Source organism: Salvelinus alpinus, chromosome 31 (genome assembly GCF_045679555.1).
Source record: "Salvelinus alpinus chromosome 31, SLU_Salpinus.1, whole genome shotgun sequence".
In the NCBI taxonomy this organism is placed as follows: Eukaryota; Metazoa; Chordata; class Actinopteri; order Salmoniformes; family Salmonidae; genus Salvelinus; species Salvelinus alpinus.
Genome location: NC_092116.1, coordinates 32055776 through 32069753, shown reverse-complemented (window position 1 = coordinate 32069753; position 13978 = coordinate 32055776). Strand labels below are relative to the sequence as shown.

General features: G+C 43.9%; 1 protein-coding gene across 9 annotated transcripts in view; it reads left to right on the top strand.

Moving 5' to 3' along the window:
- Positions 1 to 13978, top strand: part of dysf (dysferlin, limb girdle muscular dystrophy 2B (autosomal recessive)) — a 210889-nt gene that overhangs the window by 129518 nt on the left and 67393 nt on the right. For all 9 annotated transcript variants that reach the window (XM_071379261.1, XM_071379260.1, XM_071379258.1 and 6 more), the window contains 4 exons: positions 145 to 174; positions 286 to 324; positions 2033 to 2134; positions 2763 to 2924. In XM_071379261.1, coding sequence (XP_071235362.1) covers positions 145 to 174; positions 286 to 324; positions 2033 to 2134; positions 2763 to 2924 — 333 coding nt within the window. The remainder of the gene's footprint in view (positions 1 to 144; positions 175 to 285; positions 325 to 2032; positions 2135 to 2762; positions 2925 to 13978) is intronic.

Genomic DNA, 13978 nt, shown 5'->3' with positions numbered 1-13978 from the left:
ACACACACACACACACACACACACACACACACACACACACACACACACACACACACAAATGTCTCTCACTCTCTCGCTCTCCCCCTCCCCCCCTCTCTCTCCCTACCCTCTCTCTCCCACTCCCCCTCTCTCTCTCTGTAACAGGGAGACATCCCCCCTCACATTATGGATGAGGTAAGAATTACATTTTTTGACATAATACTTTAAAATCCTATTGTTATGATTTATAAATAACAAGTGCTATGCATCTCTCCTCCATCTCTCCTTCATCTTCCTCCCTCTCAGGTCTTTCTCACTGGATTCCTCTCAGAAAACCAGCAATGGGTACACACACACACACACACACACACACACATGGACACACGGACACACACACGGACACACACACGGACACACACACGGACACACACAGACACACGCACGGATACACACGGACACACACGCACACACACACACACGGACACACGCACGGACACGCACAGACACATGCACGGATACACGCACACACACACACGGACGGACACACAGGAAACAGAGAAGCAACACTAACAGGGGTTATTTGTTGCAGTTTGATGCATCTTCCTCAACAACTCTGTCACAATGTGTCTCATCATCACCGTGTTCATCCACTTCATCCTAATCCGTTCCTCTCAAACTCCACTCCGTGTTTTCTCACGGAACCGTCTTGTTTTATATCATCCTAATCCGTTCATCTCAAACTCCACTCCGTGTTTTCTCACGGAACCATCTTGTTTTATATCATCCTAATCCGTTCATCTCAAACTCCACTCCGTGTTTTCTCACGGAACCATCTTGTTTTATATCATCCTAATCCGTTCCTCTCAAACTCCACTCCGTGTTTTCTCACGGAACCATCTTGTTTTATATCATCCTAATCCGTTCATCTCAAACTCCACTCCGTGTTTTCTCACGGAACCATCTTGTTTTATATCATCCTAATCCGTTCCTCTCAAACTCCACTCCGTGTTTTCTCACGGAACCATCTTGTTTTATATCATCCTAATCCGTTCCTCTAAAACTCCACTCCGTGTTTTCTCACGGAACCATCTTGTTTTATATCATCCTAATCCATACAAATGCATGACAAATCATTTTTCAACCAGGCATTTTGCGACACGAAAGTCCGAAATAACGATATAATAAATGCCTTACCTTTGAAGATCTACTTCTGTTGGCTCTCCAAAAGGTCCCAGTTACATTACAAATGTTCCTTTCGTTCGATAAAGTCCTTCTTTATATCCATAAAAACTCAGTTTAGCTGGCGCGCTTCAGTCAATAATCCACTCAGTTTCCCTCCTTCAAAATGCATCCAAAATGAATCCCAAACGTTACCAATAAACTTATCCAAACAAGTCAATCAATGTTTATAATCAAACCTTAGGTACCCTAATACGTAAAAAAAACGATACAATTGAAGACGGAGAATCGTTATTGTCTTTACCGGAGATAAACAAAAAGAATGCGCTCTCGTCCACGCGCCTGGAAAAACTACAGCCAAAATGGGAGCCACTTAGAAAAACTACAACCAGCCTGAAACTCTTTCTAAAGACTGTTGACATCTAGTGGAAGCCCTAGGAACTGCAATCTGGGAGGATTTCGCCTTATAATAAAAGTGACAGCCATTGAAAACAGTGGTAGGATGATTTTTTGGGGGGGATGGTTTGTCCTTGGGGTTTCGCCTGCCATATCAGTTCTGTTATACTCACAGACAATATTCGAACAGTTTTAGAAACTTTAGAGTGCTTTAGAGTATTTTCTACCCAAATCTAGCAATTATATGGATATCCTAGCTTCTGGTTCTGAGTAGCAGGCAGTTTACTTTGGGCACGCTTTTCATCCGGACGTGAAAATACTGACTCCTAGCCCAAAGAGGTTTAACATCAGCATGTTAAAATACACACTTATGTCTAAATGTTTCCCCTGCTGGTGTTGTCTCACTTATATTACATTTTGTCCTCTGTGGATGACCTCACGCCTCTGACCCATCCCTGTCCTGTGTTCTGATTGGCAGCCCAAGGATTCCGACCTGCCGTGCCCGCCCCCCCAGAGAGAACCCAACGTCTACATGGTTCCTCAGGGGATCAAACCGGTTCTACAACGTACTGCTATAGAGGTGCTATTCTACTACAACTGTACTATACTACCACGAATACTACTGCTGTACTAGACTACTACTACTGTACTATACTACCACTAATACTACTACTTTACTATACTACTACTCATACTACGCGTGTACTATACTTCTTTATCTCTAATACTACTTCTGTAATACGGTATTACTATTAATACTACTACTTCGCTATGCTACTACTCATACTACTGGTGTATTCTTCTTCTATACCAATACTACTACTTTTATAATACTTTACTACTATTAATACTACTACTGTACTATAATACTAATAATACTACTGTACTAGACTACTACTGTACTATAATGTTAATAATACTACTGTACTAGACTACTACTGTACTATAATGTTAATACTACTACTGCACTATACTTCTATAATACTACTGATACTACTACGTTGCTATACTACTATAATACTAATACTACTACTGTACTATACTACTACTGTACTATAATGCTAATACTACTACTGTACTATAATAGTAATACTACTACTGTAATATCTACATGGATCCACACGGTATCAAACCTGTTCTATAGAGGTAACTTAGATACTGTTATCTCTCTTCTCTCTCTCTCTCCATCCATTCTTTCTCCTTTCCAGATCTTGGCATGGGGAGTGCGTAACCTGAAGAGCTTCCAGCTAGCTAGCGTTACCTCTCCCAGCCTACAGGTGGAGTGTGGAGGCAGCATGGTTCAGTCCTGCGTCATACGATCTACAAAGAAGAAACCCAACTTCGACATCAACACACTCCTCATAGACGTGGTAAGACCTAGTTCCAAACCCACCACTAGTTTCTATGTCAAGGCTTTAACCCTTACCCCCTACCTTCATCACTAGTCTCTACCCCCCTACCTTCATCACTAGTCTCTACCCCCCTACCTTCATCACTGGTCTCTACACTCCTACCCTTCATCACTGTTCTCTACACTCCTACCCTTCACCCTAGCCCCTTACCCCCCTACCTTCATCACTAGTCTCTACCCCCCTACCTTCATCACTAGTCTCTACCCCCCTACCTTCATCACTGGTCTCTACCCCACTACCTTCATCACTAGTCTCTACCCCCTACCTGCATCACTAGTCTCTACACCCCTACCTTCATCACTAGTCTCTACCCCCCTACCCTTCATCACTGGTCTCTACACTCCTACCATTCACCCTAGCCCCTTACACCCCTACCTTCATCACTAGTCTCTACCCCCCTACCTTCATCACTAGTCTCTACACTCCTACCCTTCACCCTAGCCCCTTAACCCCTACCTTCATCACTAGTCTCTACCCCCCTACCTTCATCACTAGTCTCTACCCCCCTACCTTCATCACTGGTCTCTACACTCCTACCATTCACCCTAGCCCCTTAACCCCTACCTTCATCACTAGTCTCTACCCCCCTACCTTCATCACTAGTCTCTACCCCCCTACCTTCATCACTAGTCTCTACCCCCCTACCTTCATCACTAGTCTCTACCCCCCTACCTTCATCACTAGTCTCTACACTCCTACCCTTCATCACTGTTCTCTACACTCCTACCCTTCACCCTAGCCCCTTACCCCCCTACCTTCATCACTAGTCTCTACACTCCTACCCTTCATCACTGTTCTCTACACTCCTACCCTTCACCCTAGCCCCTTAACCCCTACCTTCATCACTAGTCTCTACACTCCTACCCTTCACCCTAGCCCCTTACCCCCTACCTTCATCACTAGTCTCTACACTCCTACCCTTCACCCTAGCCCCTTACCCCCTACCTTCATCACTAGTCTCTACACTCCTACCCTTCATCACTGGTCTCTACACTCCTACCATTCACCCTAGCCCCTTATCCCCTACCTTCATCACTAGTCTCTACACTCCTACCCTTCATCACTGGTCTCTACACTCCTACCCTTCACCCTAGCCCCTTACTCCCTACCTTCATCACTGGTCTCTACACTCCTACCCTTCACCCTAGCCCCTTATCCCCTACCTTCATCACTAGTCTCTACATTCCTACCCTTCACCCTAGCCCTTACTCCCCTGCCTTCATCACTGGCCTCTATACTCCTACCCTTCACCCTAGCCCCCTTATCCACATGGCCCAGTTCCAAACCGACCACCAGGCCCTTACTCCTTGCTTTCACTAGCTACCTCAGACCCGATAAACTGAGCTTGATTGAGAACTAGAATACACAAGCGGCTAATGACCTTCCTGTGTTCTATTACTAGAATCAGTGTTATTCAACAATATGGTTCCTACAGTATGTAGAATCAGTGTAATTCAACAATATGGTTCCTACAGTATGTAGAATCAGTGTTATTCAGCAATATGGTTCCTACAGTATGTAGAATCAGTGTTATTCAACAATATGGTTCCTACAGTATGTAGAATCAGTGTTATTCAACAATATGGTTCCTACAGTATGTAGAATCAGTGTTATTCAACAATATGGTTCCTACAGTATGTAGAATCAGTGTTATTCAACAATATGGTTCCTACAGTATGTAGAATCAGTGTTATTCAACAATATGGTTCCTACAGTATGTAGAATCAGTGTTATTCAACAATATGGTTCCTACAGTATGTAGAATCAGTGTTATTCATCAATATGGTTCCTACAGTATGTAGAATCAGTGTTATTCAACAATATGGTTCCTACAGTATGTAGAATCAGTGTTATTCAACAATATGGTTCCTACAGTATGTAGAATCAGTGTTATTCAACAATATGGTTCCTACAGTATGTAGAATCAGTGTTATTCAACAACATGGTTCCTACAGTATGTAGAATCAGTGTTATTCAGCAATATGGTTCCTACAGTATGTAGAATCAGTGTTATTCAACAATATGGTTCCTACAGTATGTAGAATCAGTGTTATTCAACAACATGGTTCCTACAGTATGTAGAATCAGTGTTATTCAGCAATATGGTTCCTACAGTATGTAGAATCAGTGTTATTCAACAATATGGTTCCTACAGTATGTAGAATCAGTGTTATTCAGCAATATGGTTCCTACAGTATGTAGAATCAGTGTTATTCAACAATATGGTTCCTATAGTATGTAGAATCAGTGTTATTCATCAATATGGTTCCTACAGTATGTAGAATCAGTGTTATTCAGCAATATGGTTCCTACAGTATGTAGAATCAGTGTTATTCAACAATATGGTTCCTACAGTATGTAGAATCAGTGTTATTCAACAATATGGTTCCTACAGTATGTAGAATCAGTGTTATTCAACAATATGGTTCCTACAGTATGTAGAATCAGTGTTATTCATCAATATGGTTCCTACAGTATGTAGAATCAGTGTTATTCAACAATATGGTTCCTACAGTATGTAGAATCAGTGTTATTCATCAATATGGTTCCTACAGTATGTAGAATCAGTGTTATTCAACAATATGGTTCCTATAGTATGTAGAATCAGTGTTATTCATCAATATGGTTCCTACAGTATGTAGAATCAGTGTTATTCAGCAATATGGTTCCTACAGTATGTAGAATCAGTGTTATTCAACAATATGGTTCCTACAGTATGTAGAATCAGTGTTATTCAGCAATATGGTTCCTATAGTATGTAGAATCAGTGTAATTCAACAATATGGTTCCTACAGTATGTAGAATCAGTGTTATTCAGCAATATGGTTCCTACAGTATGTAGAATCAGTGTTATTCAACAATATGGTTCCTACAGTATGTAGAATCAGTGTTATTCAACAATATGGTTCCTACAGTATGTAGAATCAGTGTTATTCAACAATATGGTTCCTACAGTATGTAGAATCAGTGTTATTCAACAATATGGTTCCTACAGTATGTAGAATCAGTGTTATTCAACAATATGGTTCCTACAGTATGTAGAATCAGTGTTATTCATCAATATGGTTCCTACAGTATGTAGAATCAGTGTTATTCAACAATATGGTTCCTACAGTATGTAGAATCAGTGTTATTCAACAATATGGTTCCTACAGTATGTAGAATCAGTGTTATTCAGCAATATGGTTCCTACAGTATGTAGAATCAGTGTTATTCAACAATATGGTTCCTACAGTATGTAGAATCAGTGTTATTCAACAATATGGTTCCTACAGTATGTAGAATCAGTGTTATTCAGCAATATGGTTCCTACAGTATGTAGAATCAGTGTTATTCAACAATATGGTTCCTACAGTATGTAAATCAGTGTTATTCAGCAATATGGTTCCTACAGTATGTAGAATCAGTGTTATTCAGCAATATGGTTCCTACAGTATGTAGAATCAGTGTTATTCAGCAATATGGTTCCTACAGTATGTAGAATCAGTGTTATTCAACAATATGGTTCCTACAGTATGTAGAATCAGTGTTATTCAACAATATGGTTCCTACAGTATGTAGAATCAGTGTTATTCAGCAATATGGTTCCTACAGTATGTAGAATCAGTGTTATTCATCAATATGGTTCCTACAGTATGTAGAATCAGTGTTATTCAACAATATGGTTCCTACAGTATGTAGAATCAGTGTTATTCAGCAATATGGTTCCTACAGTATGTAGAATCAGTGTTATTCATCAATATGGTTCCTACAGTATGTAGAATCAGTGTTATTCAGCAATATGGTTCCTACAGTATGTAGAATCAGTGTTATTCAACAATATGGTTCCTACAGTATGTAGAATCAGTGTTATTCAACAATATGGTTCCTATAGTATGTAGAATCAGTGTTATTCAACAACATGGTTCCTACAGTATGTAGAATCAGTGTTATTCAGCAATATGGTTCCTACAGTATGTAGAATCAGTGTTATTCAACAATATGGTTCCTACAGTATGTAGAATCAGTGTTATTCAACAATATGGTTCCTACAGTATGTAGAATCAGTGTTATTCAGCAATATGGTTCCTACAGTATGTAGAATCAGTGTTATTCAGCAATATGGTTCCTACAGTATGTAGAATCAGTGTTATTCAGCAATATGGTTCCTACAGTATGTAGAATCAGTGTTATTCAGCAATATGGTTCCTACAGTATGTAGAATCAGTGTTATTCAACAATATGGTCCCTACAGTATGTAGAATCAGTGTTATTCAACAATATGGTTCCTACAGTATGTAGAATCAGTGTTATTCAGCAATATGGTTCCTACAGTATGTAGAATCAGTGTTATTCATCAATATGGTTCCTACAGTATGTAGAATCAGTGTTATTCAACAATATGGTTCCTACAGTATGTAGAATCAGTGTTATTCATCAATATGGTTCCTACAGTATGTAGAATCAGTGTTATTCAACAATATGGTTCCTACAGTATGTAGAATCAGTGTTATTCAACAATATGGTTCCTACAGTATGTAGAATCAGTGTTATTCATCAATATGGTTCCTACAGTATGTAGAATCAGTGTTATTCAGCAATATGGTTCCTACAGTATGTAGAATCAGTGTTATTCAGCAATATGGTTCCTACAGTATGTAGAATCAGTGTTATTCAGCAATATGGTTCCTACAGTATGTAGAATCAGTGTTATTCAACAATATGGTTCCTACAGTATGTAGAATCAGTGTTATTCAACAATATGGTTCCTACAGTATGTAGAATCAGTGTTATTCAACAATATGGTTCCTACAGTATGTAGAATCAGTGTTATTCAGCAATATGGTTCCTACAGTATGTAGAATCAGTGTTATTCAACAATATGGTTCCTACAGTATGTAGAATCAGTGTTATTCAACAATATGGTTCCTACAGTATGTAGAATCAGTGTTATTCAACAATATGGTTCCTACAGTATGTAGAATCAGTGTTATTCAACAATATGGTTCCTACAGTATGTAGAATCAGTGTTATTCAACAATATGGTTCCTACAGTATGTAGAATCAGTGTTATTCAGCAATATGGTTCCTACAGTATGTAGAATCAGTGTTATTCAACAATATGGTTCCTACAGTATGTAGAATCAGTGTTATTCAACAATATGGTTCCTACAGTATGTAGAATCAGTGTTATTCAGCAATATGGTTCCTACAGTATGTAGAATCAGTGTTATTCAACAATATGGTTCCTACAGTATGTAGAATCAGTGTTATTCAACAATATGGTTCCTACAGTATGTAGAATCAGTGTTATTCAACAATATGGTTCCTACAGTATGTAGAATCAGTGTTATTCAACAATATGGTTCCTACAGTATGTAGAATCAGTGTTATTCAACAATATGGTTCCTACAGTATGTAGAATCAGTGTTATTCAACAATATGGTTCCTATAGTATGTAGAATCAGTGTTATTCAACAATATGGTTCCTACAGTATGTAGAATCAGTGTTATTCAACAATATGGTTCCTACAGTATGTAGAATCAGTGTTATTCAACAATATGGTTCCTACAGTATGTAGAATCAGTGTTATTCAACAATATGGTTCCTACAGTATGTAGAATCAGTGTTATTCAACAATATGGTTCCTACAGTATGTAGAATCAGTGTTATTCAACAATATGGTTCCTACAGTATGTAGAATCAGTGTTATTCAACAATATGGTTCCTACAGTATGTAGAATCAGTGTTATTCAACAATATGGTTCCTACAGTATGTAGAATCAGTGTTATTCAACAATATGGTTCCTACAGTATGTAGAATCAGTGTTATTCAGCAATATGGTTCCTACAGTATGTAGAATCAGTGTTATTCAGCAATATGGTTCCTACAGTATGTAGAATCAGTGTTATTCAACAATATGGTACTCCCTCACGACGCCAGGTCAGCGGAGTCAATCACCACCTTCCGGAGACACCTGAAACCCCACCTCTTTAAGGAATACCTAGGATAGGATAAAGTAATCCTGACTGCATCCAGTTTGCTGAGTAGAGTGTTGAAGGCTATTTTGTAAATTACATCGCTGAGGTCGAGGATCGGTAGGATAGTAAGTTTCACAAGGGAATGTTCGGCAGCGTGAGTGAAGGAGGCTTTGTTGCAAAATAGGAAGCCGATTCTATATTTAATTTTGGATTGGAGATGTTTAATATGAGTCTGGAAGGAGAGTTTACAGTCTAGCCAGACACCTAGGTATTTGTAGTTGTCCACATATTCTAAGAACCGTCCAGGGTGGTGATGCTAGTCGGGCGGGTGGGTGGGCAGCGAACGGTTGAAGAGCATGCATTTAGTTTTACTAGCGTTTAAGAGCAGTTGGAGGCCACGGAAGGAGCGTTGTATGGCATTGAAACTCGTCTGGAGGTTAGTTAACACAGTGTCCAAAGAAAGGCAAGAAGTATACAGAATGGTGTTGTCTGCGTAGAGGTGGATCAGGGAATCACCCACAGCAAGAGCGACATCGTTGATATATACAGAGAAAAGAGCCGGCCCGAGAATTAAACCCTGTGGCACCCCCATAGAGACTGCCAGAGGTCCGGACAAGAACAAGAACGTTTTGGAGTTTGAGCAGCAGGATGCAAATTTCTGTTTGAAAAAGCTAGCCTTTGCTTTCCTAACTGACTGCGTGTATTGGTTCCTGACTTCCCTGAAAAGTTGCATATCGCTGGGACTATTCGATGCTAGTGCAGTCCACCATAGGATGTTTTTGTGACAACAGATGTCATCATTCACCAGAACAGAGAGACTGAATGGCTAATGTCAACACAGTGCTAGGTTTTGACCCGAGCCCTGTATAGAGAATAAGTTGTCATTTGGGACACAGTCCTCATCAGGCAGAGAGATGCCCTCCATAACGGTCCTCATCAGGCAGAGAGAGGCCCTCCTTAACGATCCTCATCAGGCAGAGAGAGGCCCTCCATAATGGTCTTCATCAGGCAGAGAAAGGCCTTCCATAACGGTAACTCATCAGGCAGAGAGAGGCCCTCCATAACGGTCCTCATCAGGCAGAGAGAGGCCCTCCTTAACGGTCCTCATCAGGCAGAGAGAGGCCCTCCATAATGGTCTTCATCAGGCAGAGAGAGGCCTTCCATAACGGTAACTCATCAGGCAGAGAGAGGCCCTCCATAATGGTCTTCATCAGGCAGAGAGAGGCCCTCCATAACGGTAACTCATCAGGCAGAGAGAGGCCCTCCATAACGGTCTTCATCAGGCAGAGAGAGGCCCTCCATAATGGTCCTCATCAGGCAGAAAGAGGCCCTCCATAACGGTAACTCATCAGGCAGAGAGAGGCCCTCCATAACGGTCCTCATCAGGCAGAGAGAGGCCCTCCATAACGGTCCTCATCAGGCAAAGAGAGGCCCTCCATAACGGTAACTCATCAAGCAGAGAGAGGCCCTCCATAACGGTAACTCATCAGGCAGAGAGAGGCCCTCCATAACGGTCCTCATCAGGCAGAGAGAGGCCCTCCATAATGGTCTTCATCAGGCAGAGAGAGGCCTTCCATAACGGTAACTCATCAGGCAGAGAGAGGCCCTCCATAATGGTCTTCATCAGGCAGAGAGAGGCCCTCCATAATGGTCTTCATCAGGCAGAGAGAGGCCCTCCATAATGGTCCTCATCAGGCAGAAAGAGGCCCTCCATAACGGTAACTCATCAGGCAGAGAGAGGCCCTCCATAACGGTCCTCATCAGGCAGAGAGAGGCCCTCCATAACGGTCCTCATCAGGCAGAGAGAGGCCCTCCATAACGGTAACTCATCAGGCAGAGAGAGGCCCTCCATAACGGCAACTCATCAGGCAGAGAGAGGCCCTCCATAACGGTAACTCATCAGGCAGAGAGAGGCCCTCCATAACGATCCTCATCAGGCAGAGAGAGGCCCTCCATAACGGTCCTCATCAGGCAGAGAGAGGCCCTCCATAACGGTAACTCATCAGACTGAGAGAGGCCCTCCATAACGGTAACTCATCAGACAGAGAGAGGCCCTCCATAACGGTAACTCATCAGGCAGAGAGAGGCCCTCCATAACGGTAACTCATCAGGCAGAGAGAGGCCCTCCATAATGGTCCTCATCAGGCAGAAAGAGGCCCTCCATAATGGTCTTCATCAGGCAGAAAGAGGCCCTCCATAATGGTCCTCATCAGGCAGAAAGAGGCCCTCCATAATGGTCCTCATCAGGCAGAAAGAGGCTCTCCATAACGGTAACTCATCAGGCAGAGAGAGGCCCTCCATAAGGGTAACTCATCAGGCAGAGAGAGGCCCTCCATAACGGTCCTCATCAGGCAGAGAGAGGCCCTCCATAATGGTCTTCATCAGGCAGAGAGAGGCCTTCCATAACGGTAACTCATCAGGCAGAGAGAGGCCCTCCATATTGGTCTTCATCAGGCAGAGAGAGGCCCTCCATAACGGTAACTTATCAGGCAGAGAGAGGCCCTCCATAACGGTCTTCATCAGGCAGAGAGAGGCCCTCCATAATGGTCCTCATCAGGCAGAAAGAGGCCCTCCATAACGGTAACTCATCAGGCAGAGAGAGGCCCTCCATAACGGTCCTCATCAGGCAGAGAGAGGCCCTCCATAACGGTCCTCATCAGGCAGAGAGAGGCCCTCCATAACGGTAACTCATCAGGCAGAGAGAGGCCCTCCATAATGGTCCTCATCTGGCAGAAAGAGGCCCTCCATAATGGTCTTCATCAGGCAGAAAGAAGCCCTCCATAATGGTCCTCATCAGGCAGAAAGAGGCCCTCCATAATGGTCCTCATCAGGCAGAAAGAGGGCCTCCATTAACTCTTTAGGCAGAGAGAGGCCCTCCATAACGGTCCTCATCAGGCAGAGAGAGGCCCTCCATAACGGTAACTCTTTAGGCAGAGAGAGGCCCTCCATAACGGTCCTCATCAGGCAGAGAGAGGCCCTCCATAACGGTAACTCTTTAGGCAGAGAGAGGCCCTCCATAACGGTCCTCATCAGGCAGAGAGAGGCCCTCCATAACGGTAACTCATCAGGCAGAGAGAGGCCCTCCATAACGGTAACTCATCAGGCAGAGAGAGGCCCTCCATAACGGTCCTCATCAGGCAGAGAGAGGCCCTCCATAACGCAACTCATCAGGCAGAGAGAGGCCCTCCATAACGGTACCTCATCAGGCAGAGAGAGGCCCTCCATAACGGTCCTCATCAGGCAGAGAGAGGCCCTCCATTATGGTAACTCATCAGATAGAGAGAGGCCCTCCATAACGGTAACTCATCAGACAGAGAGAGGCCCTCCATAACGGTAACTCATCAGGCGGAGAGAGAACCCTCCATAACGGTAACTCATCAGGCAGAGAGAGGCCCTCCATATTGGTATCTCATCAGGCAGAGAGAGGCCCTCCATAATGGTAACTCATCAGGCAGAGAGAGGCCCTCCATAACGGTAACTCATCAGGCAGAGAGAGGCCCTCCATAACGGTAACTCATCAGGCAGAGAGAGGCCTTCCATAACGGTAACTCATCAGGCAGAGCGAGGCCCTCCATAACGGTCCTCATCAGGCAGAGAGAGGCCCTCCATAACGGTACCTCATCAGGCAGAGAGAGGCCCTCCATAACGGTCCTCATCAGGCAGAGAGAGGCACTCCATAACGGTAACTCATCAGACAGAGAGAGGCCCTCCATAACGGTAACTCATCAGACAGAGAGAGGCCCTCCATAACGGTAACTCATCATAACGGTAACTCATCAGGCAGAGAGAAGCCCTCCATAATGGTCCTCATCAGGCAGAAAGAGGCCCTCCATAATGGTCTTCATCAGGCAGAAAGAAGCCCTCCATAATGGTCCTCATCAGGCAGAAAGAGGCCCTCCATAATGGTCCTCATCAGGCAGAAAGAGGCCCTCCATAATGGTCCTCATCAGGCAGAGAGAGGCCCTCCATAACGGTAACTCTTTAGGCAGAGAGAGGCCCTCCATAACGGTAACTCATCAGGCAGAGAGAGGCCCTCCATAACGGTAACTCTTTAGGCAGAGAGAGGCCCTCCATAACGGTCCTCATCAGGCAGAGAGAGGCCCTCCATAACGGTAACTCATCAGGCAGAGAGAGGCCCTCCATAACGGTAACTCATCAGGCAGAGAGAAGCACTCCATAACGGTCCTCATCAGGCAGAGAGAGGCCCTCCATAACGGTAACTCATCAGGCAGAGAGAAGCACTCCATAACGGTCCTCATCAGGCAGAGAGAGGCCCTCCATAACGGTAACTCATCAGGCAGAGAGAGGCCTTCCATAACAGTAACTCATCAGGCAGAGAGAGGCCCTCCATAATGGTCTTCATCAGGCAGAGAGAGGCCCTCCATAATGGTCTTCATCAGGCAGAGAGAGGCCCTCCATAACGGTCTTCATCAGGCAGAGAGAGGCCCTCCATAATGGTCCTCATCAGGCAGAAAGAGGCCCTTCATAACGGTAACTCATCAGGCAGAGAGAGGCACTCCATAACGGTCCTCATCAGGCAGAGAGAGGCCCTCCATAACGTAACTCATCAGGCAGAGAGAGGCCCTCCATAATGGTACCTCATCAGGCAGAGAGAGGCCCACCATAACGGTCCTCATCAGGCAGAGAGAGGCCCTCCATAACGGTAACTCATCAGACAGAGAGAGGCCCTCCATAACGGTAACTCATCAGACAGAGAGAGGCCCTCCATAACGGTACCTCATCAGGCAGAGAGAGGCCCTCCATAACGGTAACTCATCAGGCAGAGAGAGGCCCTCCATATTGGTAACTCATCAGGCAGAGAGAGGCCCTCCATAAGGGTAACTCATCAGGCAGAGAGAGGCCCTCCATAACGGTAACTCATCAGGCAGAGAGAGGCCCTCCATAACGGTAACTCATCAGGCAGAGAGAGGCCCTCCATAACGGTAACTCATCAGGCAGAGAGAGGCCCTCCATAACGGTCCTCATCAGGCAGAGAGAGGCCCTCCATAACGGTACCTCATCAGGCAGAGAGAGGCCCTCCATAACGGTA